General features: G+C 49.7%; 1 protein-coding gene across 4 annotated transcripts in view; it reads left to right on the top strand.

Moving 5' to 3' along the window:
- LOC146198348 (uncharacterized) overlaps nt 1–17,658 on the top strand; it is a 195,571-nt gene that overhangs the window by 111,721 nt on the left and 66,192 nt on the right. Inside the window, exon 1 of one of the 4 annotated variants that reach the window (XM_084593796.1) lies at nt 6,002–6,428. The exons of 2 other annotated variants lie outside the window; for them this stretch is intronic. In XM_084593796.1, the coding sequence (XP_084449922.1) occupies nt 6,337–6,428 (92 nt within the window). In that variant the 5' untranslated portion in view covers nt 6,002–6,336. Of the gene's footprint in view, nt 1–6,001; nt 6,429–17,658 lie in introns of those variants that run through there. One more of the 4 variants, XM_084593800.1, reaches the window with a different exon arrangement.

Below are 17,658 nucleotides of genomic sequence, written 5' to 3'. Positions count from 1 at the left end.
TACATTCACGGGTAGGTGCAAATACTGCGGGCAGTATGCTGACCTATACCACATGGTGTGGGCCTGCTAGCAAAATAAAAAAATAAAAGCAATAAAACAGCCAACTAGGGATGGCTGGGAGGCGGCCCTGTCCAGCTCGGACCTGGAGGCCCAACGTATCCTGGTCCAGAGAGCTCGGGCGGTGGCGGCGGCCAATGGCGTCCCGGAATAGGGTCTGCCACTCAGCTGCACAACGAACCGCACCCCACTTCCAAAATCATATCATCGTAAATAAATGTTTTCTCCTCCTCCTCCAGTTTTGGGCCAAATGCATTTCATGAATTGGTATTGGGGGTTTAATTAGAAACAGCTGGTTCATTTTTTTTTCTTCTACCAGTGTACCTCTTACGTCTTTTTTTTTTTTTTTTTGCACTTAAAGAAAGCCCGAGAAATATGGAAAAAATACCACGTGGCTATGGCCTCGCACGCCTGTATTGCACCCTGCCAAAACGCGTGTTTTGAATCAACGAAGCGCGCGCGCGCAACGTCTTTCGGTATGAGTGGCGGATCCTGCTGTTTGCATAGTCTTGGAAGCGCGTCAGCATATTTTGTCAGGACATGGAAAATGTGAGCCTTGCTAGGCGACCTCGCTCCGAAAAAGGCGCGCACTTTCGAAAAACCCGCGCTCTAGCCACAGACCTCAGCGCCGTCAATCAATAGCGCAAGTGTCATGCCACATTCTCTATGTCCCACGTGGTCTGGAGCAGCAAGTAGGGACGAGCATCGAAGACTGAGTCGCTTTTGGACTTTCAGCGCTTATAAACAAATAATCATGAGATATATCGGCGACTGCAAATTTTCTTTTCGCAGTGAGAACAAAGTTGGAGCGCAGTAAAAGGTAATGTTACCGTGAACTGAGGTGAGACGCCTGCGCAAGCCACGAGTGGGGTGGTCGTGAACTTTTTCAGTGTTTTGCATTTTTCTCTCTCAAGCCTGGAACAAGTTTCGCTCGTTGAACTAGATACGATGGGCATTGAGGTCGCGATTACGGTGTTGAATGCCAGATTGCCCCGGAGGCCTGCTCCATCCGTCCGAATCGTCTTTATGAGTGCAGTTTGCAGGAGAGAGCAAATTTCGGTTCGCAGTGAATTATGCGGATAGCGTTGCAACTCAATTAGGTACACATTTCAGGAGAGCAAGCTGCCGGGCTAGTTGGTGGTGCATGATGTGAAGAAGTCACCTCAAAATACGGAGGTAAGAAAAAAAAGGAAGGACACATAGGACGTTCACGAGCGCTTGTAAACTTCCTATGTGTCCTATCCTTTGTCTTTCGTCCGTATTTTGCTCTGACTTCTTCACCTTAAGGTACGCATATTTGATGAATGTAAGTTGGGCACATATGATGGAACGCCATGCTTATATTTTCTCTTTCTCTGCTTTCTATGCTTGACGAAAAAAATGAAAATTTTCGGTCATGTGATAGTTCGCTAACAGGCTCATGCTTGTTGCAGATGGGATTTTCGCTGCCTTAATGCTTTTTGATAATTATCCCTTTTCGTGAAAGGACACCTTGCGTCCTACTTGCGTATAGCTTCTCTTCAGTTTGTTTAGTTGACATGCTGGCTATGATTAAATAAATAATAAACGGATTGGCAAGGGGATCGTTAGAGAGCCCTTTTAGACGCTTGTTTTAAAGCGCCAGGTGGCATTGGGGAGGTGGCATTGTAGAGCAGCAAAGGCATTGTACGTGCCAGCACAGCCGTTCGCGCTGCCCGGCTTTCAACAAGCAAGTAATGCTTCGGCATGTTCGCCGCTCCTGACCAGTGTGAAACATGCGCATTGCATCAACCATATATATTTGGGCACCTCTGCAGACACGCCCTTGGATTGGTTTATGGGGTTTAACGTCCCAGAGAGACTCAGACTATGAGGAACGCTGTAGTGGAGGACTCCAGATAATTTAGAGCACTTAGGGAGATCACTCGATGTTCTGCACCTACATCGCACAGTACACTGGCGCCTTGCGTTCGCCTCCCTTGCAAAGCGACGAGTTCGCCGTAGCCGTTTTCGGGTTCGAGACCTGAGGGACTCGTTAGTCTCGAATTTTCATTTCGTTCCTTTTTATTCGCCGAGGGAGAATTCAACGGGTTCTACGCAAACTGCATGCATCAATCAGACTCGTGGTATAGACCGTGCGGCGTCCTGAAGGAGATCTGAGAGCAACCTTGAGCCTTCGCGGAGTGCTCATTGTAAGGGCTGAAGACATGAGCCGTTGTTTTGCAGAATCATGCTATAGACTCTTAAGGTTTTCATCCGAGGGAAACATCTTGATGCGCCCCTCAGATGAAACTTACTAGCCGGTTCCCCCAATAATATATTTTTATTTTATTACTTTTGCACTTTTGATTTGCTCGTCGAGAGTCGCTAATTGATTTTGGCACGAACACCCGTTATTCGTTATTGCATCGAGGCCTCCTCGTGAGGTCGTTTTTCTTCGGTATTCTCGCCTGCGCCGACATGCGGCCGCCCGGTCTCGAATGGTGGTCTGATGAGGTGCCATATATTTATTGCCTTTGCGACGCCCTCGCCTTGATCTTAACACCGCCTGTGCCGAAACTTTTCGCCGTTTCATTGACTTCGTAATAGTGGCTACTCGTCTCGTATATTCGGCTGGCAACGAATTAGAGACGATCGACATCGCCAGCCGTCTTTTAATTCTTGAAGCGGCCGTGCAGAGATTCTTATACCGCGGCTCTCCCAGCCTGCACAGTCGGTGCAGTGGTGGCCGGCCCTCCTTCGGTAGGTCCGCATTTAGGCAATTGCAACGCGCATATTGATTTTGTTTTTTAATTTGAGCCTCCAAATTTTTGGGAATGATCAAGCTCTGCTTTAAGGGTACGACCCAAACAGCTTTCATGGCTTCCATCTGTCGGCTCCCCTTGTGGGTCCTCGTACGGGTACATGCACTTTGCTCTTCACCAATCCCTTAATTTCTTCTTCTAATATCTCACACATACTCATCAGAATACAGCGATAAGATACTGCATTATGTCAGGTACAGCTCGACATGATATAAATCTCCGCTTTAACCTTTACTCTAATTCGGGATCCAAAGGTCCCTCCGAACTGGCAGCTCCCGGCAACTCGGTCTTGTCACGTGGTCTCGTGACGTCACACAATCCACCGACCAATCAGTGCCTGGCCATGTCACTGCCAGTTGCAGGCTTGTGTTTTTTTTTATCGTTCCTCTCGGCCCTTGTAGCTTCGCAATTTGGTCGAGCTACTTTCTTTACTAAAGCGACCGGGCCCTTACCCTGCTACTGTGTTAATGGGGATTGCGAAGGACGTACCGCCTCTATATTTTTTTCGCGCTGTAGCTATACTGCGACAGCCTAGGTACGTGGCCATTAGCCAGGTATTTAATGTGTGCATTGAGAACGTGCCACGCGATGTATTTGACACGGTGCCAGAATATACTGCCTCTGCCCGCTTCGTTCGACGAGTAATAGACGAGCCAGCCGGTTTATATGGACGAAGGAGCGCAGATGGCCTGCGTAGGTGCTTCTTTGGAGTGCTTGGGTTTGGAACGCAGTGCGCTTTGGTCACCGATATCGCTCGTCGACTGCTTGAGCCCGACTGCCCTGATTGCGGCACGATTGTGGATGCGTGTACACACGTGAGAAAAATGCCTTTCTTGCGCGCGTCGGTCGGTACTCGAGTGACCGCACGTAGAAGTAATAGAGGTGCGAACAGCGTTGTCTTCACGCAAACCTATTGGGGAACGTTGTCACGTCCGCATTTTTTTTTTTTTCTCTCTCTTTGCGAAACAATTTGATCGGCCTTGACGCTGCGATGAGGGGGAAAAAGGATTGCAAGAACGCGAATCTTATATGGGTTGCCGACCGACCGAGCAGGGCTGGGGTTTGTTTTCCTTGCGGCATTATTCGGACGGCTGGTTTCAAGGTCTTATTTGTTTCGCTATTATAAGGCCGACTGAAAAAAAAAAAAAAATGCAGGTTGCTGAACCCTTGTTGTTGTCCTATACCTTTCTTGCGTCACGTTGTCCTGTCCTTGGAAGCACTGTATATAGGCAAGGAGGCGCTTGTATTCGCATTCGTGTTCATTGAGAGAACCATGCAGCGTGTCTCATAACTTAAACGTGCTGCCCATGAAGCTATTGCCAACAAAAGTAAAAAGGGAGCGAATGCAGTTCCGCATCTCATGCTGCGTATGCGTGAATGTCGCAAGAAGCGTTTTCTTTTTTTTCTCCTCTTTCTCCAGGTGGTGCAGCAGAGTAACACTGGCCGGGTAAGGGCTCCGATAAGGGCGACATCTGTATTTTACTAAAGCGAATTCCGTTCGCGCGCTTTCCAATTAAGCACCTTCTTTGTAGGGTATTGAACAAGGAAAGGTGCCAGGTTGATGAAGCCTCAAGGAAACAGTCGCTAAATTAGGCGCGGATTGCAAATTAGGTGGTATACGAGGATGGGTACGCGCACATTGAAGCGACAAGGAAAATGCGGCTGTCCAAATGCTAGAGGAGAGACATGTTTCTGTATTGCCAGGGTTACGTAGATTGTACGTACAGAGGCGTCACGATCCACCACGTCTTCGCGAGCTTTTGTGTCAACTGTCTGGGTACGCATGTCAGACCAACTACTCGACAGGGGGACTTCTGAAGACACTGTGCCTCTTTGATGACTGTGCGCGCTCAAGCTCCGATCATGCTTGACTTTCTCGCGGCTCTGTTTTGGTCGTGCGTGGAACAACTCGCAATATTGAGATATCTCGTATACTGTCGTAATGTCGTCCGTAATGTCGAAAGAAATTGTACTCTCTATGTTGCGGGAGCACAGACGGCATAACAAATAGACATAAGGAAAATAAAACCGCAGCAGACACAGGACGGAGGCTGGAGACAACACATTACGAGACAACACATTATGTGTTGTCTCCAGCCTCCGTCCTGTGTGTGCTGCGGTTTTATTTTCCTTGTCTCACCAACTGGCCTACACATCTACCCTGATAACAAATAGGTTAAGGGAATACATATTTTTGGATAGACTTATCTGATGGAAGTGTTTGGCTTTTTAAATGTCATTTGCACGAGTGTCTGCATTTGCGTTTCTGCGCGTTGGAAGAGTTATAATATATATATAATATATGTTTCTTCGGTGAATAAAAACAGTTGAGAGTAGCGCTAATTGTCCCGTTCTGCTTGTCCTTTGTGTTTCTTTGTCGCATTATAAATATCTCGAATGAGCATGTAGGAACTATAGCCCAACTAAAAGTTTTGTATAACAATATTTGTATACATATATACTATTGGAGCTGTATTTTATATATCGGTTTTTCTGTGACGAATTAATGTAACTAAGAAGTCACAGGCACCGGTAATATCTGATAAGAAGTTTGGGGCTCGGTAAATTTACCGTGATGTCGTAATAGACGTCAGTGGTCGATGCTATACGCAGATGTGCGTGCAGTTTTTGTGCCTCTGCTTTTTAGCTGAGCTCCCAATAACACTTTCCTTCTCACGCCGTCGCGGCTTTTTCGAAAAGCCGGCTTCACCTCTACTCTCGTGAAGACCGCTGTCAACTCTTCGATTGCATGATGGAACCTTCCTCTTTGGATACCTTCCCAAGGCTGCTGTCCTTGTACATTCCTTAACTTCATATGATGGCTGCGCTGACGAAGACAATATCTTCCTTTGCCAAAGAAATGATAAGGGCGTATCTTGCGTGCGTTCTTCGTAGATCGACAACAGAATCGTCGACCTGGATTACCAAATATTTGCTTTCTCGCTTTTTTGCTTTCGTGCTTCAGGAACATTTATCCTGTTCAAAGCCCGAACCACCGCAGATATCGCTCGCTGCAGCGATAAGTGTGCATCGCTTTCTTGGAGGCGCATAACTCGCGTGTCACGCGCGCGCGCGCCTTCTTGCGCGGTGGGCGTGGCACTTCGCTCGGACGAAGTCTGCGCGTTCCTCGCTCGGTTCCCGACGTTTTGTGTCACGTGCGGAGGCGGTTCCGGTTGGTGCGCTCTCGGCGCCTCACCATGGAGGACTCCGCCGAGATAAGAGCTACAGCTCAGCTGCAAAGAGGCGACGGATGGATAGATGTCACCCTCTTTGAGAGGAGCCCCCGATAACGGAACGCCCCTCATCTTTTTTCCGCGCGTTATGCCACACTGAATTCCTTGGCCCTAATCTTCCCCCTCGCGGCGGCGGCGGAGGCCGGAGTCGGCAGGTAACGCGCGCGTAGCCGAAGTGACGCGACGCTGGGTATTGTTTTCTGGCCGGATCCACCGCCGGCGGTGTGTCGTCGTCGTAGTCGCCGCCACCTTGGCTCGCCGCGATGAAGGCCCTGTGGGACACGCTGCGACGCCGACGGCCCAGGCAACGCCCAGGAACTCACGAGAACGCATCCAGCGACGACGACGACGAATGGTAACGGACAGAAACGAGAAAGAGGACAGAAGAAAGTTTTCTCCTCGCTTGCCTGTCTTTCGCTTCATTGCCGTTCGCGTTATTGCGTTGCTTCAACTTGGTGTCTCCTCGCATGGCACGCTAGTAACCGGCTTTGTATAGTTTGGTTTGAGAGACCGCGGAGATGCGCGAAACTTCTCTTGCGCAACCACGTGGTTCGTGTTGTAATTTGCGGGGTGCATTTGCCGTTAGCGGGCCTGTTTAAATCTGCGTGGATAACGCATGCCTCATCCCTCCACCTGGGGCCGTCAACAACGCCAACATCTCTACTGGTGACCGGCCAGTTTGTTTGCGGCTGCACACGGCTGTTATTGAACGGCTGCTCGAGAATAACCAAATATTACTGGAGAAATTAAGGCGCTCATCGATGTCCGACTGATACGTTTTCATGGTTGGGACGCTAGGTCTGCTTTCAAGCGACGATCGAAGGGAACAGAATCGAAGCAGATGCAGTTGCTGTCTGCTAGGAAGAAGGTATCATATCATCCCAGTGCATGCGAAGTCTGTGCGCGGAACTTCTATATGTTCGCGCATTATTTCGCATCTATCCTTTACTGTGTGCTTTCGTAGTATCTTGGTATCCCGCAATTTTCCGTCTTGGTCGGTTTCTGTTGCGTTTAAGGGGTACACTTGTGGTAATCCGGAACGGTGAGCAACAAAAACAACAACAAACAGCAAAACAGCCTCATCTATGCGCTGGTTAATGTTTCCAGCCGCGCATAAAGACCGTGGCGTTTTTTAATTAGTAGTGGCGCCTTTTGTGACGCAACAAAATGTCGTTATCAGATGTCTCACGAAAGGCCAAGATCGGCAATCCCCTTGCTAAAGGGTCACTGTGCCTGCTCTGTTATCTGTAGTAACCTCACCCAGCTCGCAGCTCAACCTCACCCAGGTCGTCGACAGTGAGTGTCCTCGTACCCGCGGTTGTACATTGGACGCTGCCGTGCCCCACCTGCCTCTCCTTTCCCGAGAAAAAAAAAAAAAAGACAAGGTCTTCTTCTTCTTCTTCTTCTTCTTCTTATTATTATTATTATTATTATTATTATTATTATTATTATTATTATTATTATTATTATTATTATTATTATGCGTTTAGTCATCATCGAAACGCGGCCGCCGCTGCCGGGATCGAATCCATGGGCTCCTAAGGAGGGGGAGTGTATTCTGCCTTGAAGTAATCTCTCTTGTTGCTTTATGTTACTCTATGCTTGAAGCAAAGTAGAGCTCGTCACCAGAAGCGTAATGCATGAAAGGGGCCCTTGTGCGTCTCATCCTGCGTATTTGCCAAGTAATTGAATGTGAATGCGTTAGCGATACTCCGTCCGCACCACTGTTCTCGTTCGAGGCTGGGCAGCTGTGCTGTACCGTCGCCGAACGCTGATATCGCGTGCCGACATCTGCGTGCACCTCCTCGTTATCGCCTGTCCTTCCGTAGCTTTGCAATGCGTTGCGAAAAGCGTTCTTCAGTTTTCGCGTCGACGCATCAATTATCTGGAAAGGCCTCCTCCCGTTATCGATATCTGGAACCGGCGCCTACCCCGCGTGGGTGACCTCGGTATGTGGAGCCGGCTGGAGTTGTCGGCGTGGCTGTATCTGAAATGAACCTCTGAGTCTGTCACGCAAAACAGCCGTAAGTCGCGCTTAATGGTCAACGCGTGTGGAATCTCGCAGTCGTTGCACAGCATTACAACATTGCCGTTGCTCCCTAGAGCTTCTCAACTGGGCGGGGCGAGGAAATAGATGCGGTTATGTTTAACAACGCTGATTTTTGGGTCAGTTGGTAATTGACCCATCTTATAAAACGTTCGCAACACACACGCACACACACGCACGCGCACGCACGCACGCACGCACACACACGCACACACACGCACACACACACACGCGCGCGCGTGCGAAGAAACACGAGCAGCATTCGTTCTGTCGTGTGTTTATTCTTTTCCCTCACTTTCTTTATTTTTTTTCTTGCTGTGAATGTTTTACATCATGTTGTGTTTAGCTACGCATACACTTCAAGCGAAGTTGTGCCGCAAGCAAGACATGCGCTGAACAAACGAGATACGTGCTGCTACTTTCACCGCCTTTCTCGCCGTCGGATGTGCTTGAGAAAATCGTATATATATATCGTTTCAAGTGCTTCAACCGAAAGGGGTTGCTCCTGAGCTGCGTCGACTACTAGGGGACATGCGGATGAGTGGAAATATAGCTAGGGTGCATCGGGATACTGTGAAGGACTGAAGAGGAGGGATTACGGTGCAGCAGGATATACGCGCTCTTCAACCCTATTGTTATGCTCTCGAAAGGTTCCCCGCGTCCTCCGGGTAAACATCAGGTGGTCCCCCTCTTGATACAGTTTTCTGGAGCGTTGTCAGGGCACACTGCAGCTGTACTGCTCGATGCACCGGGCCTTATCGACTCGCCGGCGTCCGATAGCTCGCTATGATCTATTTATTGCCGCATATATTATCGGTGGCTTGTCTAGCTGTGTCGCGTTGTGAACCTGCGCGTGGGCGCAGTTGCCTCAGAAAAGCTTGGCTCATGCACGCAGGCTTCCCGCGCACGCCCTATGAAGGGACCCACGGCAGCGGAATGCTTGAAGAACCTGGCGACGTATTAAGACCACTTGATGGCCCAACGCTTCGATCGTGGCAGCTGCACCGCAGTCAGTAGAAATGGTCCCGATTGTACGTGTATACGGACTTCCGTGGTGTATGCTGTAGATCAATAGGGCAGTAGTGTCTCTGTTCCCTATCGCCCTACTGCAGAGTCCAGAGCGATCTATACAGCGGCGAGAGTTGTCTGTTTCTAAAGCATCTAGGCTGCTAGCGCCCGCCTTGCGGATGGTTGATGGGTGTTTTCCGCCGCATCTTATTTGAAAGGCACCTGCATGGTTCGCTTTTCGCTGTCCTCTTTTCTTGATTTCGGTAGCTGTGCGTATGCGAATGAAACACGAACTGAGCGCACCTCACCTGCAAGCCTGGTAATCTCTTCTACTTGTATATACAGCGTTCAAATCTGTACACGCGGTTACCATTCTGCACAATACGCGTTCAAGGCGGTCATCCGTATAGTGTCCTGTCGCCATCAATCATTCGTACGACCGAGAAGAAAAAGGAGCCGGAATGGACATGCCGGTGACATGGGGGATCTATAGGGCATTGTAATATACCTGGCGCCTTGTACCTTATTGTCGCTGCTGTTGAAACGAATGTTGACAGGTTAATGAAAGTGACAACCGCGGCTGCTTTCGAGCGTTCTCTCATTGTGACCATGCATATACAGCTTCGTTTAAAACTCTCCTGTCAACGGAGCTACGGTTTCGCCACTCGGGGAATCCTCAGTGAGAGCGACAAATGCGCATCTTGTTCTGAAGCGCTTGTTGGACATCGTATTTTCTGCAACTGTAAGCGGCATGCATTTTTAATGGTGTTTCTATACGCCTCGCGATCTCGTCGGCGCTTTAGGCGCCCACCTTGTACAGAATCCGTGCATGCGGGCGTTATAGAAAGGAATCAGCTTCTATAATAGCAAATCCAAGGAGGTGACCAGGGACCATATTGAAGGTTTGATTTGCTTTGTGGGGTTTAACGTCCCAAAGCGACTCGGGCTATGAGAGATGCCGTAGTGGAGGGCTCCGGAAATTTCGACCATGCACCTGGGGTTCTAACGTGCACTGACATCGCACAGCCAACGGGCGCCTTGCTTTTCGTGTCTCATATCGAAGGAGGAACGAGGAAGTTAATGTGCATACGTGTGTTCGCTCTGAAGAGGTCCCAACTATCCTCTGCGCCGTATCTCCGGAGCTTAGAAGTCATCTTAGAACTACTTCACCTTTGCGGGACTGCGGTGTCAAGAACTGGTGGTATCTTTTACGATACTGCGCTTGCTTATACCTGAATGGAGGGGGAGAGGGAGAGGGGGTAGTTTGGCGTTTGTGTAAGTTGTTTTAGCGTGTGCGCGCGTGTGTGTGCGTGTGTGCGTGCGTGTGTGTGTGTGTGAGTGCGTGGGTGTGCGTGCGTGCTTGGGTGTGCGTGCTTGCGCGTGTGTTTGTGTGCGTGTGTGCGTGCGTGTGTGTGTGTGTGTGTGTGTGAGTGCGTGGGTGTGCGTGCTTGCGCGTGTGTTTGTGTGCGTGTGTGCGTGCGTGTGTTTGTGCGTGTGTGAGTGTGTGTGTGTGTGTGTGTGTGTGCGTGCGTGCGCGTGTGTGTGTGTGTGTGTGTGTGTGTGTGTGTGTGTGTGTGTGTGTGTGTGTGTGTGTGTGTGTGTGTGTGTGTGTGTGTGCGCGCGCGCTCTTCGCTATGGACACCGCCTTCCCCTTTATCGGGCATCTTCTTACATTCACACATCCTCCACAGTCACTCACTGACGCTTCGCGTTGTGTCAATCTTTCTCCGTCTCCGAGGAAGTTTACACAGCGCACTTTTGTGTTTCTGCGCGGTCGTGCACTATTGCGAGTTTTCAACGATATCTGTCGAAATTTCTCCTTATGCCGCGCCTCGACTGCGGCCGAAGGATACGTTGACCACGAATAGCCGCTGCCTTTGATAGGCAGTCGATGTTCTGGAACTCTGCATCCGCGAGTGCTTGGGAAACAAGGGAAAATAATTTATGGCCGCGCCTTTCTTGGAGCTCAGACGTATGCGGCCACCGCGAGCATTGAGATTGCCGCGTTGCGGCACGTTTTCTTAACGGCGCGACTTCGAACTGGTGTGCACGTACGGCTGTGCATGGGTGTATACTTTCCTCTCTTGCAGCGTTACCTAAGATATGAAACTGACGCCAGCCAAAAAGACACAGAGACTGCAGAGACCGTTTACCAGTCAGAACGGGGCGTGCTTAGTTGGCTTTGACCGATGGTGAAGGATCGTGAAACTTGAGTCGCGTGATTTCGGGCGCTCTTGTTAGCTGTATACGCATTTCTCAACGCAGCGCGCTTCTTAGCGAGACATCGTTTCTTTCATTGCGAGGAGCTGCTTATGGCGTCGTTCGGCGGCTCTTCACGTTGTTGGCAATCGTTCACGCCTATGCTATAAGGACGCGCGTGCAGCCGATGAAAGGAGTCATTCATCGCGCGTGTCGCCCCCTGGCAACAGCGGATGTTTCAGCACGCGTCACAAAGAGTGTTGCGGCCAGCGTTACTAGAACAGGTTGCGGCGGCGCTAATGCTGTCGTCGCGCTTGGAGTGAGGCGATCCGTCAGGGATTCCCTCGGCATATCGCGCTCGCAACAATGCGTTCGGCGAGCAAATGCGGTGCCAAATATTCCGCCGCCACGTGATATGGCTCTCCTCGATGGGGCGTACTTGTGCCACGGGCGTGCGCGAGCGTCCAGGCTCATTCAGCGTGAACAGCATGCATTGCCGATGCGCCGTTGTCATAAGCGTTGGGCCTGTTAGCCGCCGCCACTGGCAGCCAAAAGTTTGTGGACTACACCACCGGTAACAAGCCAATTTAACTGCCGAATTTGCGCGTAGCCTGGAATAGTTGCGTGCAGCCTGATTCTGAGCGTGCGAATTGTACAAGTACGCTATGGGATCTGAACTTAGTTGCCCTGGATATATATATATATATATATATATATATATATATATATATATATATATATATATATATATATATATATATATATATATATATATATATATAAACGAAACAAATCTTCGCACAAGTTGCTTTCCATGAGCCTCTCTGACAGTGGGCCTGCATTGAGGCGTCGCTGTAGATGACATGTGCTCTTGAGCGCGGTGCGAGCTCACTCTGTGGTGTAATTGGACATACCACGTTATGGTGCGTAGGCGCCTGTTTCGATCGTCAAGTATGCGAAGCTAGTTCCGCCCGTTTTATACGCATGGTACTTAATTTCTCGGTTTTCAGTTGTCTGAGAGGGAGCACCATTTTGACTGCGCAGGACGGGAGATGAGCGGTGCAAAGTGGGCTCCGCACTGCCAACGACTATATATATGCAAAAAACGTCGCTTTTTTTTTCTTCTCTTGCATTCTCGCCTTGTGCTGCGTCTGCCGTGCTCTGTGCATTCGAAACAGGGCAAAAAAGAAAAAAGAGAGAGAGAGAGAGCAGAGGGATATATATATATATATATATATATATATATATATATATATATATATATATATATATATATATATATATATATATATGTATATATATATATATATATATATATATGAGAGAGAGAGAGAGAGAGAGGACTAGTGCCGCTGCAAGTGTCAGTGATAACTTTCTGTGAATTTGGAAAAAAACAATCACCTTACGATTGCAAATCTGCTCAGAGAGGAAGGAAAACGAAACAACTGCACTCTTTTGTTCGTTGTTTCTGTGTAAGGAAAATCCGTCTACTGATCTATTGCTGTATAGGCACAGCCCGCCGCCGTGCATGTACACCGGCCGGCGCCTTTTTTTTTTTTTTTTTAATTGTTTTTTTGCGCGCAGTTAGTCGGTACACGTGGACCCGGCGGAAACATTGCACAAATCTTTCGTCATGCCGCGTTGTCGCGGGGACTCGGCATTCCGGCCGTGCTTGCAGCATCGCAGCCAGGTGCCAAACGGCGCAGATAAGCGGCCAGGTCAGGGAGCGAGTGTGGTCCTCGCTATATGTTTGCTCGCGAAGTCGCCGCGGTCCACGCTAGTAGCGGCGAATTTCAGTGCCGTGCGCAACTCGCGCACTTGATTTGCATGCTTTGTGACCAGCTGGATAGAGCGTGGCCATAGAGTTTCCCGAGCTAAGGTTTCGAGTGCAAAGCAGCCGCGCACTTTGGGGAGCGACTGCGGGTATATAGAGGCCATTATAAGCCGGCTGGTGACATGGCGCAGTAACTCGGGCTTCTTTTGAAATGGTAATTGAACCTTCTGGTAATCTTGGATTGCTCTAGTCATGTCGTGTGATGTTCCACATGCATAATACGGTGGCTTACCACTATGTAGAGGTGGGAAACTTCATGAGGTTTCAGTCTAACCTCATGAGACTGTCTAAATTAAGGATTAGTAATTAATCACACACATCATTTAGCCAATAAATCTGCTCCGCAGCTGTGGCCTTCGATGGCGAATAAGGAAAGACGAGGCTGCCGGGCGTTGGTTGCGATCAATATGCATCAGCAGCGGGAACACAGTCAGGAAGAAGTGGAGATAGCGCAGAACGCCGAAAATGGAGCATAGAAGATATCTACACTTCTTCCTGATTTTGTTCGCGCTGCTGATACATAGGAATAAGGAAAATATTCTTAGATCTATATATATATAGCAACACAGTATTGGGGACCCTGATATGGCGATGAACAGAGGTGGACGACCTCATGAGGTTTCAGCCTAACCAAATGAGGTTGCCCACCTCTGCAACTATGTGCTAGTGAGTATGTGTGAGATAACAGTGACTTTCGTCGTCTTTTTTTTTTAAAGGCTAACACATTATCCTAAACGACCGTACAACTTGCTGTTTACGGATGTGAGAACGACATTCTTACAAAAAAAGTGTTCGAAAAGCGTCGGTTAGTTCTGTGCTGATGGAATGCAAGTATGCAGAAAGGACAAAGTCTGGTTAACTTTCTCGCAATCGCTGCCTTCACAGTTTCTGTCGTGGGAAGGCGGGGGGGGGGGGGGGGGGGGGGTATTTATTTTGAACTCGTCTTCTGTGACGTTATATCTTCGCCTTCACTTCGGTGGGGCAGTTGAAGTAGGCAGCCTTGTTGCTTGAAGCCGCCGCTACGTATAATGTAACTCGCGCTTTTTCCCACCCATTGTCCCATTGAGCTCCGCGAACAACTGCCACGTCGTTTCAATTCGCGTGGCCTTGTTTGAATAGTCTCACGCTCTTTCGCTGCTTCGAGGAGGATAGAACGAAAAGCGAAGAACACAGCAGCTCGCTTTGGGCGCGTGTGAAACTCGAGGAAAAGGGTTTCGCAATGGGGACAGACGAGGAACTGTCCCGACTAAACGAGCTACCCGCTGACGCATGTGAATTGCGCAGTGCGATGCTATAATGACCGAGCCCCGAAAGCTCTTCTTAACTCGCCGCTGTGGAGGTGCACCTCTAGAGCAGCTTTAGGCCGTATATGTGGGAAATCTAATAATCCAGATCGATTATTACGCCTACCGCCGCCAGCAAAAATGATCGAAGCGAGCGTCGCCGTGTAGGAAGCTTCGGGCTGTTTTCCCAAAACGAGGTCCAATTTCCCTTTATTTTCTTTTTTTTTTTCCCCTGGTAATAAATAGCCGCGCTTCTGCCGCTTAGTGGCCTTGGCCAGAGAGTGAAATGCGAGTAGCCGTGGGCGCTACGATGCATCTGCTGCCAATGGAATGGATTTCGTCCGTTTTCCTCCTCCTTTTCAGACTACGATGCCCTGCATGCGCCCGCTCGTCAGTTTCACTAATAGAGTGCGATCCGTTTTCTGTTACGACCTTGACGGGCATGGCACTGTGTCGCACGTCGACAGCGGTGTTCTGCCCTCTAACAAGGATGTTTTTTTTTTTTTTTAATTCTGTGATTAATTCTATAAGGTAGTTGTCGCGGAACGGGAGATGAAAAAAATATTACGATTCAGTGTTATTGCTGGCCTACTTACACTAAGTGCGGCAGGCGGTTAATTTGATTGTATTGATAATCAGGCTGAACTGTCGACTCTTGGTCTGCGGGCACTGCATGCATGACCCAAAAGCAACGATCTATGGCTGCGTTCACCGCAGTGACCTAATCAAACGAGCCTTTACTTCGATGACGAATTCGATAAGGTTTAAAGACGTATTAGGGTTACGCCTCTGCTGTGCCGTTAAGCGGTTCGCCAGTGTTGTCTATGGTGACGAAACCGCAAATTTTGCCGGTCGAGTCGAACCGCGTTTTTTATTTATTTATTTATTTTTCCTGACGTTATTCGAGCGAACTGAAGGGCCGTGCATATATTGCGCAATGCTCGAGCTGTACAAGGGCTCGCGTGCGGAAACTCGCGGTGTCATTGAACCGGTAAAATTACACGATAAAACAAAAAAATGAAAGTCCATTAATTTTGCCGTTACGCTGCGGCCCCCCAAGTAGTGCAGAGCATTGGTTCGGTTCGATTTGCGCGTCCCGTAGCTCCGATTCTTGCGTGCGCGCTCGCATGAACCCAAGTCAGTAGTTGTTGTTGTGGCTGTATAGAAGAAGAAAAGAAAATGCACGGGCCTGCTACTGGCTCTGTAGCTGAGCCACCTCCGCTGCCTCGTGCAGACAGAAGAGAAAATAGAGGAGAAAGAAAAGGAAGAGGGAAAGAAGGACGCGCGCCGCAACAACAGCCGTCGTCCACCACCGAAGCGGTGGCGGGTGCAATGACGGCCTACAACAGATAAATATTCGGTGGCAGGCTGGCCAGTAGCGCGGAAAAACGTTGTATGCTAGGTTGACTGCTTGCCGTAACCCGCTCTCCTCAGAGTTGGCACCGGCGGCGCCTGCTATTAAAGACGTCCTCCGAATAGCCTCGGTGGTCGATCGCCTCCGAATGAAACGTGTCGTGCGACGCCTGCAGCCCCGTGTTTCGACGTGCAAATACCAATTGAGATCGGTGCGCCTGCAGCTACGCTAGTGAGAACTCGCGCGATCGAGCGACTATTTATAGGAGCCGCCACTGCGGGCACACACGCCTGTGTGTGTGTTGCTCTCGCTTGGACAAACTGGTCTTCATCCCGCTGGCGAGAGCGACGTTGTACGCGAGATCGGCGGCAACTTGGTTAAACGGAGGGGGGAAGGCGGCGATCGCCCGTGACCGCAAGTTTGCCCGCGGTCCCTGCCCGACCTTGGCGGAGGAGACCAGCACTGGCGTACATGTCTCTGTTCTTTCGCTTGAGGCGAACTTTCGTTGCGTTTAGAGCTGCTTGGAGCGCTGTTTGGTTGGGCGTTTGCGAAACTTGGGTCGCACGGTTCTGGCTGTCGCCGTGGCCAAGCAGACGCGGTGGAGAGGGTGACAGGTTGTTTATAACGGCGGAGAAACTGCGACGAATTAGAGTACCGCCATCGGCACTGTTGCGCGTTTAGCCGTTGGTTTGCCTACCTAGGCAAGCGGTCGGCGAGGAAAGTGTGCCGATATACATATATGTCGTCCTCCGACCGCAGGCGTTGCTGTAAGGAACGTTTTTACAGCGACGCGCGTGACCGCCCTCGTTTTGGCGCCCCCTTGATATCATCCCTCGGTGACTCGCAGGACAGGCGAAACAAGCCCCGTGAACGCCATTTTGCCTTGTTTCCGCTTTCCGTGGAGCATCAGCCAGGTACGTGAGAGAGCCATCTAAAGCAGAGCGCCGCAGTCAGCTCTTGATTTTCTGGAGAAAAAAAAAAAAAAATAGAAGAGGTCAACGCTGCTGAACCGAATATTGAGCGAAAGCAATGGCTGCAGGTGACCGAGCATTCTTCTTCTTCTTCTTCTTCCTCAGCCCACATATAAAGCCCCGCTTTAACCAGCCGTATGAATGTGCCTCAGTGGCCTAGAGGGTTAACGAAATGCCAATGTCTTGGCAGGCTGATTCTAGCCTAAGCGTCCCATGTGAAACGAGAGACCCAAATTGGCAGCTCCTGCCAGCTTGGGGTCGCCTACGGGGGTCGTCTAAAGGTCAAAGGTCAATGGTGGTCACTCAAACTGTGAGCAGTATTGCTTTCGCAATAACTCCCTCTAGGATATGAATGGTGCGCTGTCTTTCTGACGTTTCTATTCGTCGTGAAGATGGCAGGCCTCTGTACGTTGAAAAGCTATCGTAGCCGGCTACTGTCTCTCTTTGGCATGCCAATGCTTGGGATGACGTAAACGTAGGCGATATCGCATAACACAGAGGCATGTCCTGTTGGAAAGGAGGCTAACCAAGAGAGCTCTACTTAAGCTGAGGACAACCCAGAGGGCTATGGAACGAAGAATGGTAGGGGTAACACTAAGAGATAGAAAGCGTGCAGAGTGGGTCAGAGAAATAACTCAAGTTACCGACATTCTAGTGGAAATTAAGAAGAAGAAATGGACATGGGCAGGACATGTAGTGTGAAGAGAGGGTAACCGATGGTCGCTGAGGGTAACAAACTGGATTCCAAGGGAAGGAAAGCGTAGCAGGGGGCGGCAGAAAGTTAGGTGGGCGGATGAGATAAAGAAGTTCGCAGGGGTCAAGTGGATGCAGCTTGCACAGAACCGGGTTAAGTGGAGAAATGTGAGAGAGGCCTTCACCCTGCAGTGGG

This window comes from Amblyomma maculatum, chromosome 2 (assembly GCF_055883805.1).
Source record: "Amblyomma maculatum isolate TAMU_Amacu chromosome 2, ASM5588380v1, whole genome shotgun sequence".
NCBI lineage: Eukaryota > Metazoa > Arthropoda > Arachnida > Ixodida > Ixodidae > Amblyomma > Amblyomma maculatum.
The sequence above is the reverse complement of the archived record's forward strand: the minus strand, read 5'-3'. Positions and strand labels throughout refer to the sequence as shown.